The sequence below is a fragment of the Chenopodium album genome, chromosome 19 (genome assembly GCF_948465745.1).
Source record: "Chenopodium album chromosome 19, dcCheAlbu1.1, whole genome shotgun sequence".
NCBI lineage: Eukaryota > Viridiplantae > Streptophyta > Magnoliopsida > Caryophyllales > Amaranthaceae > Chenopodium > Chenopodium album.
This window is the reverse complement of record NC_137852.1, coordinates 31,171,940-31,196,265: the sequence shown is the minus strand read 5'-3', so window position 1 is coordinate 31,196,265 and position 24,326 is coordinate 31,171,940. Positions and strand designations below refer to the sequence as shown.

Genomic DNA, 24,326 nt, shown 5'->3' with positions numbered 1-24,326 from the left:
TTTTTTTTTTCATGAAATTTGATCCCAAACTCGGGTTATGACAAATAATATATCATTAAGAAGCTATGAAAGTCTACTTTTCTACCCAATTGGAATCAACTCAATATCATTTTTATATCTTGAGATATCATCGATATTGTGCGAGGGTGTTGGTTTTGAACCAAACTTGGTATATGTTAGTCATATCTTAAGATCTAAAAAAAAAATATTGATCAAATTCTAATTGGATTGGATTGTAGACTTTCAGAGCTTTCTAACAATATAATACTTTCTCCGTTTTTTTAAGTTGGCACCTATTTTTTTTTTTTTGGAAGGTTATATTTAGTTGACACACTTCCTTTTTGGGTAAGTTTTTAGGGTGAACTTCCTATTTTACCCTTAATAAAAAAACATATTATGTCCTAAACATCCTAGTTTAAACATATACTTCCTCCGTTTTCTTTTAGAAACAACACACTTTTTCACGGTATTTAAGAAATGTGGGGTTCACATGATATAATACACTTTAAAATGGGATGAGTGGTTGTTAAGAGTGTAATTTAGTGGCCATGTGCTTTGAATAAGGGAAATAGTATAGTTTTTTCCTAAAGTAACTTTCCTTTTATAGTGTGTTGCAAGTATTGTGACATTTCCTTTTTAGGGAAGTGTTGCAAGTAAAAGAAAACGGAGGAAGTAATTGTTTTTTTTTTTTTTTTTTTTTTTTTTTTTTTTTTTTTTTTATGAAAACAGTAGCATGCATTACTTGGGGGTTACCCTATTAAAACATTACATCCTATATTTAAAGAACTGCGCATATGCAAAATGCAGTCTTTAAACAAAGTCTTTATACTAGCCCATACTAACTTAATACAAACATTGTTTTTTAAAACTTCACAAGAGACATACAACCATAGCTTAATATCACTAAGTAGCTGGAGAAATAGCCTTGAGATCTGCATCAAAAGCTGCTGCTGCACTAACTGGACAAAGTGATCAATATATCCAAGGCTCATATGCATTGCATATTTTACTAGATAATGAGCAACACAGTTAAGCTCCCTTGGAATAGTGTTGAAAATGACAGTCATTTTCCTGTTGTTCAAAAGACAAGCAACATCAATAATAACAGCAGCTAGCTCATTGTTCATATGATCACCCTCCCTATTAAGAAGGGTTCTGAGTCTTTCTGCATCAGATTCAACCTCAAGAAATTGAAGTGGCATAGCTCTAGCATAGTTCAGTCCCTAACTCAAAGCATAAAGTTCTGCACCAAGTGCATTTGGAGCATTATACTTGCTGGAGTATCCAAAATGCCATTCTCCTATTACTGTTCTGAAAACACCACCTCCTCCACCTAACTCAGTAGAAATCCAGGCACCATCTGTATTCAGCTTCAAAAAACCTGGCTTAGGTGGCTTCCAACTAGCAATCGTAGGCACAGAAGGGCCTGCTGCATCTCCTACCTTTTCTTTACCTTTCCAAACTCCTTGTAAGACAAAAGAGTTAATCTGATAATCTATAATAAATCTGTTAAAAACAGAATTATAATTATAGATCTCTGCATTGAAAATGACTCCATTTCGAAGCTTCCAGATTTGCCACATGCCCATGATGAAAATGCATTTCCATTTTGGACTTTGTTTGAAATTGTAAGCAATCCAATTTGCCCAATTACTATTCATAGAAATATGACAATTGAAGCCTGGTGGGGGTTTTAATTTCATAAGAATCATCTTCCATAGAATAATGGAAGAAGTGCAATCTCTAAATAGATGAATAAAGGTTTCAGCATAGCATTCACATCTAAAACAGATTGCATCAAAACCTGGGATTCTAGAAGATAAAAGAGAAGCAGTGGGGATGATTGAAAGAACACAATTCCACATAAACATTTTATATTTATATGGCACTCTGATTTTCCAAAAAGATTTCCAATTGAAATTGAAAGAAAGAGGGATTTTGAGTGTGTTAGTGGAAGTGAAATAAGCAGACTTGACTGTAAACACCCCTGATGAATGGAATTTCCACCTAATGTGATCTGGAGAGGAATCAGGGTCAATCATAGATAGAGGAGTGCTTAAGATGAGTGGGATTAAATCAGCAGGAAGTAGATATTTGATATCATCAATGTACCACTTTCCATTTCTAATGATATTGGAGACTCTCCAGTGACATTTTGACTGTGGAACATCCGACTCAATTAGCTGATAAAGAGGAGCTTCACCAACCCAATGGTGATACCATAAAGATGTATCCTCACCATTACATATTCTAATTATGAGACCTTTAAAAAGAAGACCCCTCCCCTTAAGAATATCCCTCCAAATGGTAGACTGAGAAGAGTTGGGAATACAATCATGTAAATTGCTTCTTCTTACATACTTATCTTTCAAAACCTTAACCCAAAGTTTGTCTGGCTGTGTTAAAAAGATCCAACCCAATTTTGTCATAAAGGACAAATTCCAATCCCTCAAAGATCTAAGACCTAACCCTCCCAAGGCTGTAGGAATGGTAACATTTCCCCATTTGGTTCTGGGGGTGTATCTAACAGCTTTTGTCCTATTCCAAAGAAACCTTTTACATTGCTTCTCTAGGTCTAAGAGAATAGAAATAGGGAGCAGACTGGTTTGCATAGCATGAACTGGATAGGAGTTTAAAACTGATTTGATAAGAGTACATCTTCCTGCCATATTCAAAAGCTTAGCTTGCCACCCTCTTATCCTATCTAAAGACTTAGACAATAACTCCCAATAATCTCTTTTTTTTCAGTTTATTTGGGCTAATGTTTATGCCTAGATATTTCCCAAAGGAAGAGCTAGATCTGAAATTACTTATAGAAGTAAGATGGTGTCTAACATTGTAATCCATTTTTGCTGGAAAGATAATGCTAGATTTCAAGTCATTGACTTTTAAACCAGAGAAGGCACCAAAATCCTCTAAAGTGGAAAGCATGGTAGATAGATTTTGAGTATTAGCAGTTCCAAAAAGGAAAACATCATCAGTATAGAACAGATGGGAAAGACTATACTTCATTGTGATTTTTAGGGGCTTCCACTCACCACTTCTAACCCTATCCTCAATGAGTAAAGAAAGTCTTTCCATACATAAAACAAAAAGATAGGAAGAGAGAGGATCTCCCTGCCTAATTCCTCTTGAGGGTTTAAAACTCTTTGTAATCTCCCCATTCCATAACACAGAAATATTAGTGGAAGACACACAATGCATAATCAGTTTGATGAAAGCATGTAAGAGTATCTGCAATGAAAGACCACTCAAGACAATCATAAGCCTTAGCGAGATCTAGTTTCAAAGCCATGATATTTTTATTCTTTTTACTCTTATGGAAGATATGAGCAATATGCTTAATAAGGATGATGTTATCCTCCATACATATATTTTCAATGAAACTAGATTGAAAAGGACTAATCACTCTATGCAAAATAGATTTCAGTCTTGAGGAGATGATTTTAGTGACCAATTTATAGATGGTATTGCAAAGACCTATTGATCTAAAATCATTCATAGTGCAGGGGTGATCTTTTTTGGGGATGAGGGAAATATAGGAATGATTCAAATCTGCTGGAATGGCTGACTCTCTAAAGATGGAGACTACAAACTCATGTATTGAAAATTCTAACTCACTCCAGAAATGTTGATAGAAAAGGGGCTAAATACCATCTGGACCAGGGCTTTTAATGGGGTCCATCTTAAAAAGATTAGATTTGATTTCATCCAAAGAAGGAGGAGCAGAAAGGAGCTCTTTATCTGAAAGATTCAAGGAAGTGATAGAGATATAGGGGAGAGCAGCTTGGCTAGTCAAGGAGCTAGTAAACAAAGAAATAAAATGACTCCTAGCTAGTTCCTTTTAAAGCACTTGATCATCTATTAAATCACCTGAAGAATTAGTCAAAGCTACAATTTTGCCTATACTCTTCTTAACTTTAGCAAGGATGTGGTATTAAAATCACCAAAATTTCTCCAATTAATACCTGCTTTCTGAGCCCAAATTACTCTTTCCATTTTATAAATCCCATTTAAATAAAAAAGAAGAGACTTCTCAAGGTTGACTAAAAAGGAAGAGTAATTTTTTGATAAAGCAAGTTGAATGCCATTAATTCTGGCCAACAAAATCTTTTTCTTTTTATTCAAATTCCCAAAAATGTTTTCATTCCAAATGGGGGCATTTTTAAGGAAATTGGATCTGCCTTCTAAAAAGGGAAAATTCTGGTCATTAGAAGTCCAATTTGAGGTGAAAAAGTCCTTAAAATCTTTATGTTGAAGCCAAACCTCTTTACACCTAAAAGGAAAAGGGCCTTTATTTCTTTGAGAGCATAGACTAATCAGAATAGGGCAATGATCAGAATATGTTTTAACAAGATTAGTAACAGATACCTAAGGAAAAACTTTCATAAAGGCAGCATTCACAATTGCTCTATCCAGCTTCTCTCTGATAAGGGCTCTTCCATGCCTTGCATTCTCCCAAGTGTATGGATTACCAATTGTATGAAGATCCAGCAAACCAGCTTCATTTGTGAAATTTGTGTAATCCTTATACTGAGTAGTTCTGAAAGGCCTACCCCCTTGTTTCTCCCCTTGGGAAGTAACTTCATTCATATCTCCAACAACCAACCAAGGAGTGGCTGGTGGAGGAATATTGCTTTGTAGCTCATTCCAAAAAGCATGCCTCTCCCTAGCCACACTAGGGGCATGCATACTAGTAATAAGCACCTTTGATGTATGATCATGAAATTTGAAAAGAGAATGGAATTTTTGATGGTCATTATCATACAAGATCAGATCAACAGTTGCTTTGAAAAATAGGCAAATTCCACCCTTCAATCCTCTAGTAGGAATTACCCTTTTTTCAGGAAACCCTAACTGCTTCATGAGATCAGAGGCTTTCCCAGCATCACACTTAGTTTCAAGCAAAATCAGAATATCAGGTCTATGCATCCTAACTAAATCCCATGCATGTGATATAAAATCATCATTATTAACACCTCTAACATTCCAAACTATCAACTTCATTTTTAAGTTAGGAAGAGGTCTCTGAGGAGATAACCTGGGAATGTCACCTGGATGATGATTGATTGGTAGAAAGAATTCCTCCCAATCCCTCCAGTGCTGCCAATGTCCCAGTCCGTGCACATCCTCCACCTTGATCGGTGATATGTAAGTCCTGAGAGCCGGAAGCATCCTGTAGTTCTCCTCCTAGCAGAACAATTGCATTTGAATCCCTAACACTTCCCCTAGTGTCTGATAAATCGCCATAGGGAGACCTTGAAGAGCCATGTCTTGACCTTCTGTTGCGCATTGCAAGGGAATGATTGGTTGTTTTTCGTGCATGCGTCTGAATTAGAGTAATCTCTCGTGAGACGGCCAGCTGAGAGATAGACTCATCCTTGCATGGGGGGGCATTATCTCCTCCTTCCTTCTGAGAGCATCTAGAGCTATCATAGCTAATGTTGTCTGAAGAGATTGGGATGGGGGAATTTGAGATGTTGTGCAAATTGGGCGAGGGACTAGGGGAAATAGAGGTAGTGTTGATGGGGGAGGTGATTGAGGTTTGTATGTCCATTCCCTCGTAAAGGCCGAATTCTGGATTTGGTAAACCACTGATGGTGGAGGTGATGTTTGTGGTGGTGGAAAATTCAGGTTGAGGAAGCTGGGGGTCGTGTTTGAGCTGCATGGAGGTGGGGTCAACACAGTTGGTAGAGATGGAATGGGGCGTTTCCTTGTCGGTACAGGACTCCAAACAGGGATGGATGGGTTGGTGGATGATGTTGGTGGTTGAGTTAGGGTCATGGTGGAGGGGATGATCACTTTTTCTTTTTCCATTTTCTTGAGAAAGAGCTAAACAAGAAGATGAATGAACAGTGGTATTTGCAGAAGATGAGAGAAGGCTAGGAAGAGTAATATCAGAAGCAGTAGTATTTAATGCTATGGGAGAAATATTTTTTTTTGGAAAAACTTGAGAATTGGTAGAGTGCAAATTTGGCAAAGCTTGAATGTGAAGATCTTTATCAATATTGTTCTCTGACACAGTGTCCAAATGTTGAGAAGTATTGCTTAGCTCAAGTGTATCAGTAGCACAAACTTTACTTGGAGTAGTAGAAGAAGCATTTGTACTGTCTTCATGACAAGGAAAGGAGTTAGGTGGCATTAATTTACCAGTAATAGCAACTTGAGTCTCTTCATCTTCTGTGGTGCTTTCAGCAAGTAAATGCCATAAATGCCTCGAGCCTAGAGCTAACTTATTGCTGGGTAATATTTGCTTCTGTACTTGAACTTTGTTCCCTTGTCTTTTATTTTTCCCAGTTGGATTGCTATTGCTATTTTTAGCAATGGGTTGTGATTTGCCTTTTTGTTTCTTTGATCCACTTACCAAAGTTCATGGGCCTTACCCATATGTATTCTCATAGGAATAATCAGAGTGGGCCCCTACTTTGGCCTTACTTGTACTAGCAACCCAATATGAAGCTGAGGGTTGAGTTTTCAAAGAAGAGGTGGGTTCCAAATTCGGTGCCAAATTCTTGTGTGGGTCCCCATCTTCTTGCATAACAACAGTAGAATTCCCATGCAACACCTGGGAACATTCCTTGGATTGATGCCTAATTTTACCACACGTAAAGCATAGGGAATGTATGTTTTCGTATTGGACATGCTGCCATCCACCTCCTACCCAAACCTTAGGGATTAGGGAATTGGACATGCTAATCTCAATGCAAACCCGTGCATATCTGGCCCTTGATAACTTATCCATAGCATAATCCACTCTTATAGGGGTGCCAATGCGCTTCGCAATCTCAAACAAAGCTTCCTTATCATAGTACTCAACAGGCAATTCCGGAAATCTAATCCAAACTGACATGATGTCAAAATTGGTAGAAGAAGATCTGAAATTTGGCTTTCACTTGGATAATACTAAATAGTGATCTAGTATAAACCAAGGACCCCCATACAGAGCTCTTTCATAATCATCCAAAGTTGAAAATCGAAAGAGATAGACATTGTTCCCAACATCTATAGTTTCAAGCGTACCACAAACCTTCCACATAATTCGTGCACGAGAAGCCATAAAACTAGGTCGAATAGTGAGACCAAGACATTTACCCATTAGGGTTAGTTTCCAAGGCTCTCTTAATCTTGCTAATGTTGTAGGTGTGAAACCCACAACTAAAGGAGATGCTGGTAACACTTCTGCCTTGTCATCCCAATCAAGAGATGTAATAGCAATATTTCTGGCTTCACTAAACCATTGAGTTGAAACTGCTACCGCTTCCCTAAAGGAAATTTCCGGTGAAGGAATTTTAGGTTGTGAGTCGTCCACTTTGGAAACCATAGGTTGACAAACATCCATATGATCATTAGAAGGTGGCTCTACTGTTGATATATTCACTATATCATTAGCAGGCACAGTATTACTCACTTTTATCAAGGAAGTAGTAGTATGGATAAATACTAGAAATACTAGAAAAATATTACCCTAATCAAAGCAAACTCCCAAGGCCTCCACACCTCGGGGTGTGAAAAGAATCCCTAGTGATTTACAATGAAAGTGTAATATTATTATTATTATTATTATTATTATTATTATTTTTTATTTTTTTAACTACTTAGAGAATTTCTTAAAGAGAGTTTTCCTAGAGAGAGAAAGCATTATCTAATGGTCCTACTAAACATATAATTGTTGATTATAACTAATCACTCCCTACTCTTTTATGACACCCCACCTACCTAACTACTCCACTTTGATTGTAGGCAATAAACCCACTTACCCACGTCTTCCTCCCAGAGCTTTTTTTTTGTTTGAGGGAACTCCTACCAGAGTTCTTAATTGTGTTCTTCAAGTTCATTTAGAAAATTCTACCATGTTGTTTCAATGAATACTACAAGAAGGGGGGGGGGGTTGAATTGTAGTATGAAAGTTTAGCCAAACTTTTTGCAGAATTAAAATTAAGTTAGCTAAAGGAACTGAGAGATTAACTGAAGGAACTAAAGAATGCAAGAGAGATTATACGTGGAAAACTCCTTGGCCCTAACAAGGAGAAAAACCACGACCACTTGGGATTTTAGGAAAGAATCTTCACTAGAATAGGGCAAATAATCCTATTACAAGCTAAAGACTCAAACTCAAGTTCTTCTACGAACTTGAGACCCTGAGGAACAAGTCACCCAACTTGTTACTCTTCTCTTCTCTTTCTCTCTTCTCACTTCTCTGTTCTCTCTTCTCTTTCTCTTCTCTTTCTCTTCTCTTTCTCTTCTCTCTCTCTCTCTCTCTTCTCTTTCTCATACACAAATGTTCACTCGAACTTCCCCATTCCCCAATTACAACTCGAAAGAAAAACAAACTCTAGTATAAGAACATTAAGAACACTCTAATCAACTTATGTGGAATTGGACGCTTGACTCAATTAAAAGCTTGAAAACTTATGTGAGCAAGGACGAGTTTTTCCAACAGAAATCAAGAGCTATTTATAGATCACAAAACGCCTTGGAAAAACTTCATTGTGCTGCAAACCCATTACGCCACTACTCATGCCCACTAAGAAGATCATGTCCCTTAATTTAAGGAACCATGAACTCCTCAATTTTGCAGAACCACGACTTGATGAAGAACGTGGGAGAGTAGGCCGCAAGTTTTGGAAAACATGGAAGATTTTATTTTTTCAGAAGATATTTTCGAAAATAAGAAAATAAAATAAAATCTTTTTGCACAAGATATTTTCGAAATTAAGAAAGAAATAAAATCCCTTTCTAAAGATAAACGTTTTAGAAAGCAACCGTTTTCCTAAAAACTAGCATGCACAATTTTATCTTCTTAGACCAATTCCACACAGATTTTTCGAGTGCCGTTTAATATCTTATACTTACATAAATCCTAAAATATGTAAAATATTTAGTCTTCATGTTTCTATGATGAAGCTTCTACTCCGAGGCTTCTGTTCCTTGGAAGGAACTTCTCTTCTCTGGTGATGCTTCTTCTCTGAAGCTTTCGTTCCCTGAGGGAACCTTCTCTTCTCAAGTCTTCATTTCTGAAGCGCCAGTTCCTGTGAAGGAACTCTTCTTTTTGGATAACTTTGTTTATGGCCTTCCTGTTCCTCAAGGTATCTTTGCTCGACACTTAATTCTCCTAGTCTTTGCACTGATCACACACTCAAACAATCAAGCCTTTATTAGTATGTAAGTAAGTAAGGTTGTGTCATCATAAAAATCATTAAATCCAACATACCACTTTCTCTCTCCTCAAATATCTATGAAAACCCACAAATCTATATGCAATTCTTACTCTCTTTAATTATCTATCCTTAATTTGAGGTAATCTAACTCAAATTTTTTCTCCTTTCAAAATTAAACTAAAAAAAATCAAATTTTCCCTGTAATGGAAAAGGGGAAAGCGATTATTGTTTCAAAGAAGGTAAAGGAGTATACTCTTACAAAGGAGCAGAAGAAGATAATTGCAGCTTCTTCACTAGCTGAATTTCTGCCTGAGACTGAACCTTGGGAGAATGAAACCTGGTACCAAAATATTTCGATCCTACCTTATTCTGTTTCGAACCTTGATTCAGAGTATATCAACAATCTAATGAATTCTGAGTCACCTAAAACCCCAATTAAAGGGGACAGCGATGAGCATACTACTTCTCCTTCCACTGATCCGCGTGCATGAAATGTTGATTGCTGAGTGACTGATCTAGGAAGAGTGAGACCCAATATCCATTACAGTCTCTGTATTTTGTGTGCAGCTGAAACAGTAGGCCTAATAGAGTTGGTATGTGACCTGATTATCCCCTTTTTGAGTAGCTTATAGACAGTGGAAACACAACATTCTAATGCTACAACAAAGCTTCTAAGGGTAGTTCTTTGTTTTTAGCTGATTGCAATTAAAATTTCAGTATCAAAGTCTCTTTGTTTTTTACCTACTCTACCAGTTTTTTTTTATGTTGAACATTAATCAGGTCAATACCATTTTTTCCTTGTTCTTTACCAACTCTCCACATTCTACATACAGTTGATCTACTTAGATTGAACTCATTTTGGCATTGCTTAAGTCCACCTCTTTTTATATCCCAATTAGTAGATAATGCCAAAAGTCTCTGTGCTAAATGAGTTCTTTTTTTGTTGGCCATTTCTGGTTTTTTATTAGCCAAGTTGGGATTACCTTCATTAACATGCAACTCTGTTTCATTTGTATTCAGATTATTATCATCATCACTATTAGTTTTAGCTTCACTACAAAACCATACCTCATCAATCATCATCATCACTCTGGGACTCATGTGCATCAGCATCCCCTTCTGGCTAGTTTGTAGCAGCTTCAAGTTCTTGCAGTTATTCAATTGAAACCCCTATGACATTTGTAGTATCAACATCTTCACGAAGATTGGACATGAATGTGTGCATGTGTGTGCCTGTGAAGCAGGACCGTTCCTGACATTTTATGGGCCCTAGGAAAAATCATAATCAAGGGCCCTTAGGAAAAAAAAAACATTCTAAAATAATATAACATATACTTTGTATCTAGTATGGAGTACAAAATATACAATATACTGCATACTCCATGTGCGTGTACTACAGAGTAAATAAGAACAATGTTTCATTGTAACTTTATAGTATGATCTACTGCTATACTACGTAGTATATTTTAAGAGTATCAACAACCCAAATATTCTTCAATTACAAAGATTTAAAATAAAGTTGAAGACTTGATCATAAAGTTTGTTGATTTAAAAGTTAAAACTAGAGTATCTAAATTTAATCAGTAATCCCAATATTTATCCATGGATAAGAACAGAGAAAGGAGAGAGAAACTTTACCTGAATGTGAAAGAGAATAAACACAATTAGTGGACACACATACACGCAAAAAAACTCGATGAGATGATTAAATCAATGATTTTGTTATTTTCATTCATAGTAAGATAATTAAAATATACTCTGTACTGTACTACATACGAGAATCACGAATATAATTGAAACTAATGAGTAATAATTTTAAGGATATGTTACGTGCTTATAACATTTTCATAATTTCATTTAGAATATCAAAATATTTGGGGAATTATAAGAGTGAAAGGCAAGAACCCATTAATTTGCTTGGTGGGAAATGAAGTTTTTTACTTGTATTTAATGCTCAGAGAATTGGAAAACAGGAATTGCAACAATTTTATAGTGAAGCGAAGCGTATAAAGAATTAATGGCAAAGAATTACAGGGTGTTGTCAATTTGTCATGCATTAGAGTTTTCCTTTTTTTTTTTAATTCTTTTTTTTTTTTTTTTTTTTTTTTTTTTAAATTTTAAGAAAACTGGAGTAATATATTTTTTTGGGCCCCCCACTGGCATGGGCCCTAGGCCACGGCACTCCCCGCCTACCCTCAGGGCCGGGGCTGCTGTGAAGTAGTGATTAATTGCAAAGGGTTTGTGTAATTTTTTTTGGAGTAGTTTTTGGGGTGGAAATTTAATGTTATTGTACTGCTTTTATAGTAGTTAAAAATATCCCCTCAATTTTGAATTAAAAAGTTGTAAAGTAAATGTGAAAATTTAAATTTTCATGAAAAAGTTTGGAGGGAAACTAAAAAAATTTAGCTCCTTTCTCAAAAAGTAGTATCACCGCTAGAAAATATGACAAAGGGAACCCACTGACTTTTCCAATTAGCTTAAAAAGGAACCCCACTCACTTATTCAATTAGCTTAAAAAGACATGCAATACTCCTCTCTTTTTACACTCTCTCTCCTTGCCTTAAATTGTGTGCCAAACCCAAGGGTGTCAACTAAAAAAAAAACGGAGGAAGAATTTGTTTTAATCTGAGTCGGGATCAAAAGTTATGATGTTAACAAAAAGCGCAAAAAAACTGGAAAATTCTTAGTGTGGAGACGCTAAGAATTTTCGAATCTTATAGGGACTTTTGAAAATTATAAATGTTTCGCCCTAGAGTTTTGGAAAAATTAGGCGTTTAGCCTCCACCCAACAAAAAATATGACTTTAACTACATTGATGTGTGCGTTGATCTTGCCCTCAATCGATGATGGTTTTTTTAGGAGGGGAGATTATTAGAGTTAGAGGTCTGTTACACCCAAAAATTAGATTTGATTTTTTTTTTTTTTTTTTTTTTTTTTTTTACTTTCTTGACTTTGACCGAGTAAAGAGGTTTCTAAAGTTAGTAAAAGGTCTTTGGGGTAATCTGATCGAACATAAGAACAATGTTGCCCAAAGACCTAATAACATATAGGCTAGATTATGAGGCTAATGGATTGATTATAATTTTCAAAGATGTGTTGGCGCCAAGAAGTATAACCCTACAATAGTTGTTGGAGTCAGCCTTAATCTCTCCATTTTGTTAATATAAATAAAGGTGCAAGGATCGAAAGAAGAAATCATCAAATCATTTAATAACAAACATTTCATTTATTTTAAGCCTTCTTCTTAGCTTTCGTAGTGTGATTTATCATGTAGCATGAATTGAAGAACGTTTGTTTTTTCCAAGTGTATGATCATGGAGGAAATCTTTCCTTCAACTTCTAAAATTGTACATCTGACCCTATCCTTTAATTAATAAAAATTAAATTTTTTTTTATTTTTTTTCTATTTTTTTCTTTGAGCAATCTAAATTGTTTTACTTTTTATGAGAAAGCTTCCTTATTGTTTTGTTTTAACGTTAGCAAGGTTATCAATATTTGAAATCGGTAACTTGAGGGGCAGCTCCCTAATACTCTGGAACAAGATAGTGTATTTAACTTGTTGGTAAAAAACAATCTTTACCTCAACATGTTTTTGGCGACCATAGTGCGAGAACACTAAACTGAGTCCATTTAACGTTGTTAATTTGGAAGTTGTTTCCCATGACTCCTAAGTGTTAAGAAGAAAACACTTAGGAAGATGTTGATTCACCTAAACGCAATCCTGAAACTATTTTAGTGGATCAACTCGATCTAGAAATTCAACTGCCAACATAACACATGGCACATTCTTGCGAACCATTCGAGCGAGCCTTATACACAAAATCAAGATGAATCGGTTTTGGAAAGAGTCGAAGGCCAGCCTCCTACCAGACACTTAATCAACAACATTTACGCTGAAAATGTGAAAATCGTGAAGAGTTTGATGGAGGATATAAAAGAGAATAATAGGGAGCAATGTGATAATTATAGACATCTAAAAATGACTCCCCAAAACCAAATCCAATGATGAACAACCTTTAACCGTCATTATTGGCCGGGTCAAGTATTTAATATCGGAAGTGCTTAAAATTCTTTTTTAGTTAAACATAGTTTATAAATCGGTCCTGATTTTTAGTCAAAGTATTTAGTCAAGCTTTGTTCAAACCTCATTTTAGCCCAAACCAATTTTAATCCATTTTATTTATTAATTAATTAAGCCAAATTAAGAAATAATAAAACCCAAAACCAAAAATTCAGTTTGAGATAGCTAAAACGGCGTGTGGTTATCCCATATTTTGTTTAAAACATAATAAAAACGAATTTTAAGGAAGTTTCCAGAACACAAAAATGCCGTGCCACGACAATTCCTACCATGACACGTCAATTCTTTTGATTCAATTTTATCTGTTAATGCGTTTTGACTTTCGGAAATGATAGAATTAACTACCTTGCCAAGACAAATATACTTTACCACGACAATAATGCTGTGGCACGACTGTATACACCTAAAAATGTCTCCCCAAAACCAAACCAAATGATGAACATCCTTTCACCGCCATTATTGGTCAAGTTGAGTATTTAATTTTTAGAGTGCTTAAATCAATATTCAACTCTACTTTTATTTAAGTTATTTGCAATTTCAAGAAGCGCGCAACGTGAGCAATTAATTTACTTAATTACTCTTATTACTCTTATTATTATTATTATTATTATTTTTGTTGCTAGTATCATGTGTGCCAAGCATATTCACCACATGCTTTAACGTAGGCGCGCTTCGAACAACACCTACAATTTGGCGACTCCACCGGGGAGGATTTTTGGTTATTTATCGATTTGAGTGATCGGTATTTAATTGAGATGAGTGGATGCGACTTGAAAGATTCTTGAATTGTATTCCTAAGATTTAATAGTCATTGTCACATATGCATATGCATTTTAGCTTACCTAATTTGCCACAATAGTACGTGTTCTACGCATGTGGCTAGCTCGGGGGATTTAAGCTATATCAACCCGAAAATGTTCATGACAATAAGGGTTCATCCGAGTTTTTAAATCCACCCAAACAATAGAGTCAAGTTCGATTTCATCACGAACTCGTGGAGCCGCTCATTGGCATACACCCTCAAGGGAGGCTTCCTTGCTAACGTGTCCAAACTCTTAACCATGGTACCCTTTGACATCCAAATAAGCTTGACCATAGTGGAACATAGAACTTGACTTTAGGTTGCGAACTTCATTGCATTATTCGTGACAATGTGATTATGTGTGCATATTTTTTTAATTCTTTTTTTTTGCTTATCTAACCCTCCTTTTTTTTATTTTTTTTAATTTTCGAGTCAACCCGGATTTCTATTCCCGTATCCTGCACAAGCGTCAACTTGTTTTGGTTATACCTAAAGTTCTATAAAGAGTTATGTGCCGTGCAATATATGGATCTGTAGCCCCGAGTTTTTTCTTTCATTTGGCGTTGGTTTTGTCCCATTCAGAGTCATAAATCAAAAGTTATAACCGAAATACTACAACCTATCCAGTTTAGGTGTCTTTTTAGCGTATAACATTTTTTTTTAAAAATTTTTCTTTGTGACTTTTCGTGTCACGCTTGTCTTAGCCAATATTCTACTTCTTTTAGTCTTCTAATCCATGTCAACTCATATAATACAGGATTGTAGATTTTTTTTAATTCCCCAGAGTCCTAACTCTTCTACAATTCCAGTCGTCTTCCTATTTTCTTGTGATTATTCTGTTAACCTTAACGTGTTTTCTTTGTATTTGGTTGTGTTTGATCTTATTTATGACTAATATAATGATTGCTAATGGACCGTTTTCACCTAGTAAAAAGCATAAATATTAAAATTGGACAAAATAATCAAGTTAGTTTGTCTTTTAGTCTTCTGTGCTATTTGATCCTTACGTCCTTTGTTTTGTCACAACGTCCTCATGTCTAGTCATTAAAAAACTCACCTAATCACACTTGTTGAGTTGTTGCACACACTTTGTCTTAAAGTCATGCAGACTTGCACTATATTGTTTATGATCGTATACTAGGTTCATTCATGTGTCATTTCTTGTCATAATAAAAAAATGAGTGAAGTTTTTCTTTCCTGTTTTTAAATGTCTATCTATCACCCTTTTCTTTCCTACTTTAAATGGTGAGTCAAACCATTAAGTGATTAGTTTGCTATATATCGCAGAACTTGGTCAAGAAGCAAGGGTAGATTAGTGCGGTTTGAGTCTTCGAACTACTTTCAATTCATTCCAATGGCCACCAAAGAAGATATTGAGGGCATTCACAAGTCCATCGAGGCACTTTCTGCCATGATACAAACCCTTACCACCAAGGTTAATACCATGGAACAAACCAAAGTCACTGTTGCTACAATTGACAAGATAAAAGAAAAAATGAGAAAAATTTCTGAAGAGCTCACCTACGTAGTACAACCTTCCACTCCTTTAGATTTGAAGGATAAGCTCCTTGAAAATTTCTCCATTTCTGACATACCCAAGTTCAAACCCACTAACAATCCAATATTCCATTTGAATGTCGTCTCTACAACCATGGCTCTCAAGGGATTGGATGTAACACTCTTCCCTACGGTGTTCTCTCTTTCTTTAAAGGATGTTTTCCAACAATGGTTTTATTCTCTAGATGCCAAGTATACTACAACTTGGCAAGATGTCACTAAAAGTTTCATGAATCTTGTAGCTAGAACTTCTGAACGTGAAGTCTCCATTTGATAAGTGACTTTTATCTCACTTTTAGGGGTGTTTTTAGAGTCGTTTTCTGGCTTATTTTCCAATAATATAGCTCTTTTTTTATCCTTTATTTATATTATTTTCTTATTCTCGTTTTTTGTCTTTTATTCGAGTGTTTTGGTAATTTTTAGTATTTTTAGTTTATTTTCATAGTTTTTGATAATAATTTCTCTTTTCTCTCATTTTCTTCTTTATTCCACTTTCGTATTTTATTTTAATTTACTTCGTTTTATTTTATTTTTTTAGTCTTTGTCCCGATTTTCCCTCGTGTTTGTTTTTTGTGTAGGTATGTGTTCAGGGTCAAAGAACGAATTTCATGGTCAAATGAACGCACGGGAAGTTTGGGACCCGAGTCAATCAAGTTTAACAAATCTCCTGTTGCTACCCCTGTTGCAGCCACCTAAACCTACACCCCACAATCACCTAAACCTACACCAAAGCCCAAACCACCCAAAACACCTCCCCTTCCCTCACCTCACAAACACAACTCCATCTCACCCATTTTAACCACCACCAGCCACGCATTCCCACACCTTAAATAATCAGAATCACCAATTCACCACAGTCAGCAGCATCCTTCACCCCACAATCACCACAAAGGCCGCGTAGCAGCCGCAAATTGATAGTTGCAGCCTCAAACCACTTCTAATTACCTCCGCAACAATTGCAACAACAGCCTATTGCATTGCCAAACCAACAGGCCAGCCGAACCGCAGCAACAGAGCAGCGGCAGCCTCTCTAATCACCAATCTCAACAGCAGAAGCGCCAAATTAGCAGCAAGCAGCAACCCAGACCACCGCGAGCGCGACTTCTGCTGTCGCGGGCGCGGGGCTCTATTTTCCAGCCTTGTTTAAATTTCGGTATATGCCGAGGAGATGCCTAGCCGCGGCCGCTCCTTCGTGGGTCTTGAATTTCTTAATTATCACGTGACTTACTCGTGAATCCTTAAGCATTTCGAAATCCAACGGCCATGATTAATTATGATTGGAGATGAAAATTAATGATTGCGATGAACGAAGCTGATGCGTGTTATGGAGTTGATATTGGAAATTCTTGATGAAAAAACAAGAAAAGAGTGGTATTAAAGTAAGGTACATGTCCCACATTAAAGGAACCTAGACACTTTGTTGAACAAACCTAGACACCTTTGTGTTTATAACGTATCCAGTCACTTGGCTAAATGAACCTAGACACCTTCGTGTTTGTGACGTATCTAGTCATTTGGCCGAATGAACCTAGACACATTCGTATGGTTACCATGAGTTGTTTTCTCTTTATAAATACCCTTGCTCTCATTAGTCATAAAAAAACACAACAATCACTTTCTCTCTTCTCAAAATTGTTAAACACGAGTTTAGTCATTTCTGTTTTCTGGGCAAGTATTCTGAATTCCAGTCGGGTTTATGAGTGCACACAAATTCCGGCGCCGTGCTTATCCTGGAGGGCGACTGCTTCACGTCTACTACACCGGCAGGTAGCGCGAAATCGTCTTTTAGGTAAGTGATTTGCCACGACACGGCTATCGTCAGTTTATCCAACTGTAGGCGTCGTTCGAAGTGCACCTACGTAAAAGTATAGTGGTGAATATGCTAGGCACTCATAGGAAGTGGGAATTGACATTACGATTAGGGACAACGATTAGGGACAAAGCAAAGTAGGGAGTTGCCAACAAGTTTTTAAGGAATTTGTAAACCGTTCACGGATCATTTAAGGCAACCACGATTAAGGGACAACGATCGGCAACAACGATTGACCCGTGAAGGTTACACCCCATTCATAATCCATGAGATTACTAACTCCATATGGTTCGGAACCACGAAAGGAGGATCAGGGATGATGGTACAAAGTGAGTCATGGAGTCACATTCGCCCGTATTGGCCTCTACTCGATTCTTATTATGAAAAGTATTCCTGCGATCTCAAAGGCATACAAACAAAATATTCAATTTGCTCCAAACTATTATTATGCTAAATTGGTTGAATATTAATGCACACATTATTCTAAAATATTCGTGATCACTTTGATTTAATAATAAGATTAAAGGAACCTAAACCGGTTGTCCAAATTATCTTATTAGTCGTGATTTTCAATTACATATTCCCTGTAACATGCAATATGGTGACCATAAATAATAATAAGAATAAACATTAATATTGGAAGCAATTCAACAATAATAGCGTTAGTCAAATCAAATCATAATAAACCTAATCATGATACTAGCAATAAGAAATAAAAATAAGAGTAATTAAGTGATTAATTACTCACTTTCCGCGTTTCCTTGAATTGCTACATCATGAATAAATTGTTAGTAACTTCAATAAAAATAAATCAAATGTAAATTAAATTAAATAAATGTAGAGTTGATTTGGTCTAAACCCTCAGTTAATTCTACCTTTCACGCCTTGGTTTAAGTATAGAACTTCGGGTCAGGTATATATGGACTCCTTGGAGTGCTTAAGGGAAGAATAGGATTGCTAGAATTTAGGTTAAAGAGGGAGAAGAGAATTATTTTTGGTGTAGGGAGAGAGAGAATGATTTTTTTTTGTGTAGAAGAGAGGAAGAGAGAATGATTTGGTGATCAAGCTTATTGATGATTGAAAAAGGGGAGATATGACCTCTATTTATAGGAAAAAAGAGGGGTCAAATCAAGAAAAGATAAGAATTCGAATCGGATAAAACTCTTGCGATAGACATCAGTTTTTGCGGTTTTTGTTTTTATCATATCTTTTGATTCAGAAATCGGAATAAGATGAATAAGATATCTTTGGAAAGATCTTGAAGTCTACTTTCTAACCCAATTAGAATCGGATTAAAATATTTTGTAGAATAAAAGACATGGCCGAAATAGTGGGACGGTGTCAGTCTTGGATAGAGTTTTGTATTTCTTTCATATCTTTTTCGTTATAGCTCGGAATCAATATTATAATATATCATTGGTAAGATAATTTCAAGAGCTATCCAACCATTTAAGAATTAGATAAAAACTATGAAGCACGAAAATATTATCTGACAATCTTTGAACGTCTTTCAATTCGAATAGAATTAGGACTTTCAAAAAGAAAAGTTTTATTCAATTTCAAATGCTTTAATCTTATCTTTTCAAAAAAGATAATTAAGATATTTTAGAAGCTTATAGAAGCTTCCAATTAATCATATTTGGTTTAGGAATGATATTAAATCCTTTGGACCCTCCACATGAACATTGGGTCGTAGGTAAGGTGGGCTTAGGTTCGGTTTAGACCCAATTTAGTATTTTGGCCATAACTTATTCGTTATAACTCGGATTAGGGCTTATAATACATCGTTGGAACTCTTTTAAAGCCCCATCCAAATATTTAATCATTGGTCCTAGATTATGGACCAAAATAAACTGGTTTAAACGTTTTTATAAAAAGGACACGAAATGAATGATTTTAATGGACATGAAATAAATTATTTTGGGTTTAAAGGCGATAAAACAGGAAAATAAGTTATGGTTTGGGAAAATGGGCTAGGAATCGGGTTGGTTTATGAAATGTATTGGGAACATGGATTTTAGCACTCTAAAGATTACATACTCAACCCGACCAATAATGGCGGTGAAAGGTTATTCATCATCGGGTTTGGTTTTGGGGAGACATTTTTAGGTGTCTACACCAACTCAACATTGATTTTACACAACATCAAGATAAGTATTTATCTATTTTAATTGTTTATCTAGTATAACAATCTAAAAGACGACTTATTGCTTCCAAATATATTATCCGTGATATGCCGAACTAGATTTTCTTGATACAAGAATTGTGAATGTTGGCTTATTAATTAGGATAGTTTTCTTTTATGGAGCAATTTTTATGTTGCGTAGATCTACTGTTAGACTGATGATGAAATAATTTCATTTGATAATTGGGTGTCACTTATAATGAGAAGGGTTGCAATGTATTCTGGAAAGTTATATTGGGATAATGGGATTTTGTCCTCTAAACTTTTCAAATTGATGGTTTGTTGTATGCTTTCCAATTAATTATTAAATTGATATTTTCATGATTTATATGTCTAGTACTAATTTTATTTTACTAATGACTTATGGTATGTATATTGTGACTAATTGAGGCTTAGTAGTGCTTTCTAATTAGATTATATTTTTGGGTTAATCATTAATTGGTTTGTGACAATTGAGATATGCTTACTTTGGATGTATTAGAGCCTCAAGAGTTTGCTTTATTAGTTTTTATTTGAGATACACAAAGTCACATAATTACCAATTATCGTGTGATTCATGGTAGTACTTCTAATCTCAATGTCACTCTTGCTAACCGATCTAATTATAAGGCCAAATTTGTTTGACTTTTTTGTTGGTTAGAAAGTCATCTCTATTTGAAACCAATAATATTGTTTTCATCAACTTGTTGTTTTATACGCTCAAATTGATTGAGTTAAACAATATTTTAGATTCTTTGGTTTTGTATTGAGCTTAATGTTCTCATATTTTGTATCTCAAATTGGATTGATTTTGTTTACATATGGTTATCGTGTGTATCCTAAACTTTGATTTGCATATTGGTTTAGTCCAATTATAAAGAAATATCTTCTTTGTAGTTATTATTTCTAATGCCTTTGCAAATATTCTTGAGGTAAGTTTTAGGACTAGGTTCTTACTTGCGGATTTTTGGGAGCAGTACCAAAGTCGACCCCCGATCAAAGGTCATTCTTGGTCGGTTTGGACTGAAATTTTTGGAGTATATTTGGGACACATGTGGCTTATTTTTCAATGGTTGGATTCTCACTAGCTGCTCAGATTAGTGAGTTATGATGACATCTAGAGGCTCTTATTTACAACGAGGACGGTTGGGCATCTCATAGAGGCTTCACACATGTTACTTCATTTAATTCAAGGGAGGTTCATTTTAAACCAAGTCTCATGTTATTATGCTTATAATTTAGTTTAATTCCTAGTAATCATCTTAACAAATATATGCTTTTGTGGTTGTTGACAAAGTATGTTGAATGCTGAATTTGTCTACTAAATATTTGTTGAATGATTAATAGAAAGTAAAAGTTATAATGTCGATATTTTACGAGTATGACATTATATTGCATATAATCAGTTACCTTTAATTTGTTGGTTCTATATTTTGTGGATTAACTTGTTATTCAGTAGGATGTTAAAAGCAATGTTTTTTGACATGTTTTGAGGTGCATGTATGTACTCCAAGTACTACTTTTATCATGATTCATGTATGTGTTGAGCATGGAGTTGAGATATATTATGTCAATTTCTTGAATCTAAGATATTCAATACTCGTATTGAGAAGCTCTGTCCATAATTCAATTAATATCATTATTTTATTCTCGTATTTTATTACATGTATGTGTAGAATTTATAATTCTAAAACTTGTTGAGTTTTGTGAAGGGAAATTATGTGATAATTTTTCTTAAGGATATTATATGACTTTCTCTTTGGAGAATTTTTGAGTAAAGTATTTTGGGATAGACTATGGGTTTTCCGATAATTTATGGTGGTTTAGTGTTACCGCCTATGACTTTTTTTTTTTTTTTTTTTTTTTTTGTGTGTTATAATTCCTTATAAATACAACATGAGTAATTTGTAAATGCCCTGAATTTCATATGTTGGAATGAGAATTAATATTTTGAAGTGTTGTTGAATTATTATCTTTGATCAATTAAATGTTTCAAAGATCTATTTTTACTCATGTCCACCTTGTATGTTATTACACCCAAGTTCTATGACATAGTTGTGAATTTTTTGGGATTTGGATCTTATGCTTTCATGTGGGGGTTCAGTTTTATATAAACTTATGTGATTTCTTTATAAGTAATTTATGTTATGAAAGAACCCCAGATGAATTTCGGATGGAGTTTCATTCATTGAGAATGTAGGTTTTAGGTGTACTACTAAGGGCTTTGATCTGAACCAGACTTTGTTGTCCAATGTGGGGGAAGTAATAAAGAATTAGTGTTGGATTCAAAGTCTTGGCTCAGTTCTTGATTAGTAATTGCATTAGTACATGACTTTGTAGGCGAGACTTAGATGAGTAACTTTAATCTGAGCCTGATTGATCCTTTATATGGATAAATTATCTTTGAGCATATTTGTGTGTTACTACTATGTTTCAAGTGGTTGGATATTTACATAGGGAAACTAAGTATTTCTTTCTTCTTTTGTTAGTGGTGGATATTTGCATATAGTAGGAATGAGAGGCATTAATGTTAGAGTTTTCTATTGCTTAATGCAAAGCCTGAAAGTGATTAATTGTGCTAAAGACGGTTTTTGATGGTGTTTGCCTTACAAGTTTGTTTTGGTATCTCTATGTCTTTAGAGTATTTACTTTAAATCAGTGGAATATCATGAGTGATAGTTTCCGTGGAAGAAGTCATTGAATATTAGTTAACTATGTGAAGAATTTTACAATCTTTTTCCTGGGATTGTGATGCTTAATATCTCTTTTATGGATTGTGTTGCTAATTCACTGAGTTCTCGTTGGAAGTCTTTAAGGATAAACATTTGATTTCGATGAGTCATTGCTATTAGATAAAGTTTTTGAATTTATTGATTAGAAGGGAGCAATTTGTGTCCATTTGGTGGTGTTATGTTTCTTGGGAACTATGCTTATTCTGACATTTTTTATTATGTAAGTAGATTAAGTAGTTATACTCTTAACTCGAGCAATGATCATTTGATCGTTTTGAGGAGGTTGCAGAGGTACTTGAAAAGTACATAAGATTAGAGTTTGCACTATTGCAAGTTTCCATGAGTTCTTGGAGTTCGACGATGAGTTTAAACTCAAGTGGTTATGTCTGTACCACTAAGTGGTGGAGCTATGTTTTGGAAATTGTGCTAAGCAACCTTGTTTTCTATGTTTGTTTTGGAATAATCTAAATTTATTGCTCTTGAATTGACATGTAATTATGAGGCAAGATGGTCAAGAGTATATGGCTCTTATGAGCAAATGTGCTTGCAAATATCCCATTGTAGGGGAATTCGTTGTGATTTGCAAGTTGTGGTTACTTTTGATTGAACCATGCCTATAATGGTTGATGTCAAAGATAATTTGTTGAATGGGGTGATATCACTAGACTAGAAAAAAGTCTAAAGGGAATGTTACGAATCCGTTTACTAATAAAGGCTTGTGTATAAACTAGTTTTGGTAACATCAAAAGAGATGGGACTAAAAGCCCAAAGTGTTTTGGGTGTTTTTGTCCCTTGGGAGAGTTACAACTCAAAGACTGGTTCTGCTGGCTCTGTACCTGCAAAAACAACGGAGACACCGGTTGGGTGGTGCTCCGCCTCCAACGCTCAAGTTAGTAACTTGAAGAAGGATAAAAATTGCGGAATTTAAGGTGGGGATCTGCTTGGATTCCAAGCTCAGGAGTTCTCTGATGAGAGAGAAAATGGATGTAATGAATGATTGTGAATTTCCCCAAAATGGGTGAATATCTCCCTATTTATAGGGTCATGTGGAAATGTGCCCTTCCTTAGGTCATCTAACCTAGGACAGCTGGGCTGTGCCGCAAAAGCGGTTTTATGGGGAATTAGGCCTTGAAGGCCGCAATTCTGAAGGAGTATCTGGAGAGGCCACTAGTCAGCTGGAGATTGGTCAAAGATGACCTGCCAGCCACTGACACGTGGCAGCCCCTCATTGGCCCAAGTGTCTAGGGTAAAAATACCCTAAACATTTGCCCCTCACAGGGGGCACGTGGCAAGCCACGTGGCGCCTGTGACACGTGTCCACCCATGAGAGGTGAACAGTAAAAACGACTATCTTTTTTAACGGAGGTGAAGGGGATTTCCACCGTTTCACCTCCTATAAATAGGGATTTACCCCCCCTCTCTCCTCTTCACTTTTACAAATTGACTTTTTAGAGAGAGAAAGAGAGTTTCTTAGAGAGAGGTGCTCTGATCCTGGCTGCGTTCTTTGCAATTTCAAGATCTCCGCGTGCTTTTCAAAGCCACCCGGTCACCGGTTACTTTGCTGTTTTCAGATTTTCAGAACTTAAAGTAAGGTAACTATCCGTTTCCTTCTTTCAGTTTTCTCCTTTTCTTTTTCTTTTAGCCTGTATACATTCGTTTTCGGCTGTATACATTAGTTTTTCAAAAATAAAATGGATTTTCCATTTGCATACACGGCACTGCTTAGGACGCTCAGCCGGTCACCAGGGACGGCTGAGTCTAGAATCGGGGGTGCCTTATCTGGAGTTTCAGGAGTGCTTTGCTCATCTCCGGCTTCTTCCCTCTCTGTGCCTGTGCAAGACACAATGGCTATAGTCAAACAGACGGCTACCAAGCCCAGACGGCGACGCACTAGGGAAGTACCCGCAGATGAAGTAGTAAGGGAGGAGGACTACGAGGGTCCTAAGCAAAGCAACTCTGATGAGGATGCCCCCTCCACCTCTTCTAGCAGTGATTCAAGGGGAGACGGTGAGGAAACCGCCT

At 35.8% G+C, this 24,326-nt stretch overlaps 1 protein-coding gene across 1 annotated transcript; it reads right to left on the bottom strand.

Annotated features, from left to right (window-relative positions):
• Window positions 1–4,371: 4,371 nt before the first annotated feature.
• LOC145594242 (uncharacterized) lies at window positions 4,372–5,007 on the bottom strand. Its single transcript, XM_081650576.1, has one exon. The coding sequence runs from the start codon at window positions 5,005–5,007 to the stop codon at window positions 4,372–4,374; it is 636 nt and encodes a 211-aa protein (XP_081506702.1).
• Window positions 5,008–24,326: the final 19,319 nt, after the last annotated feature.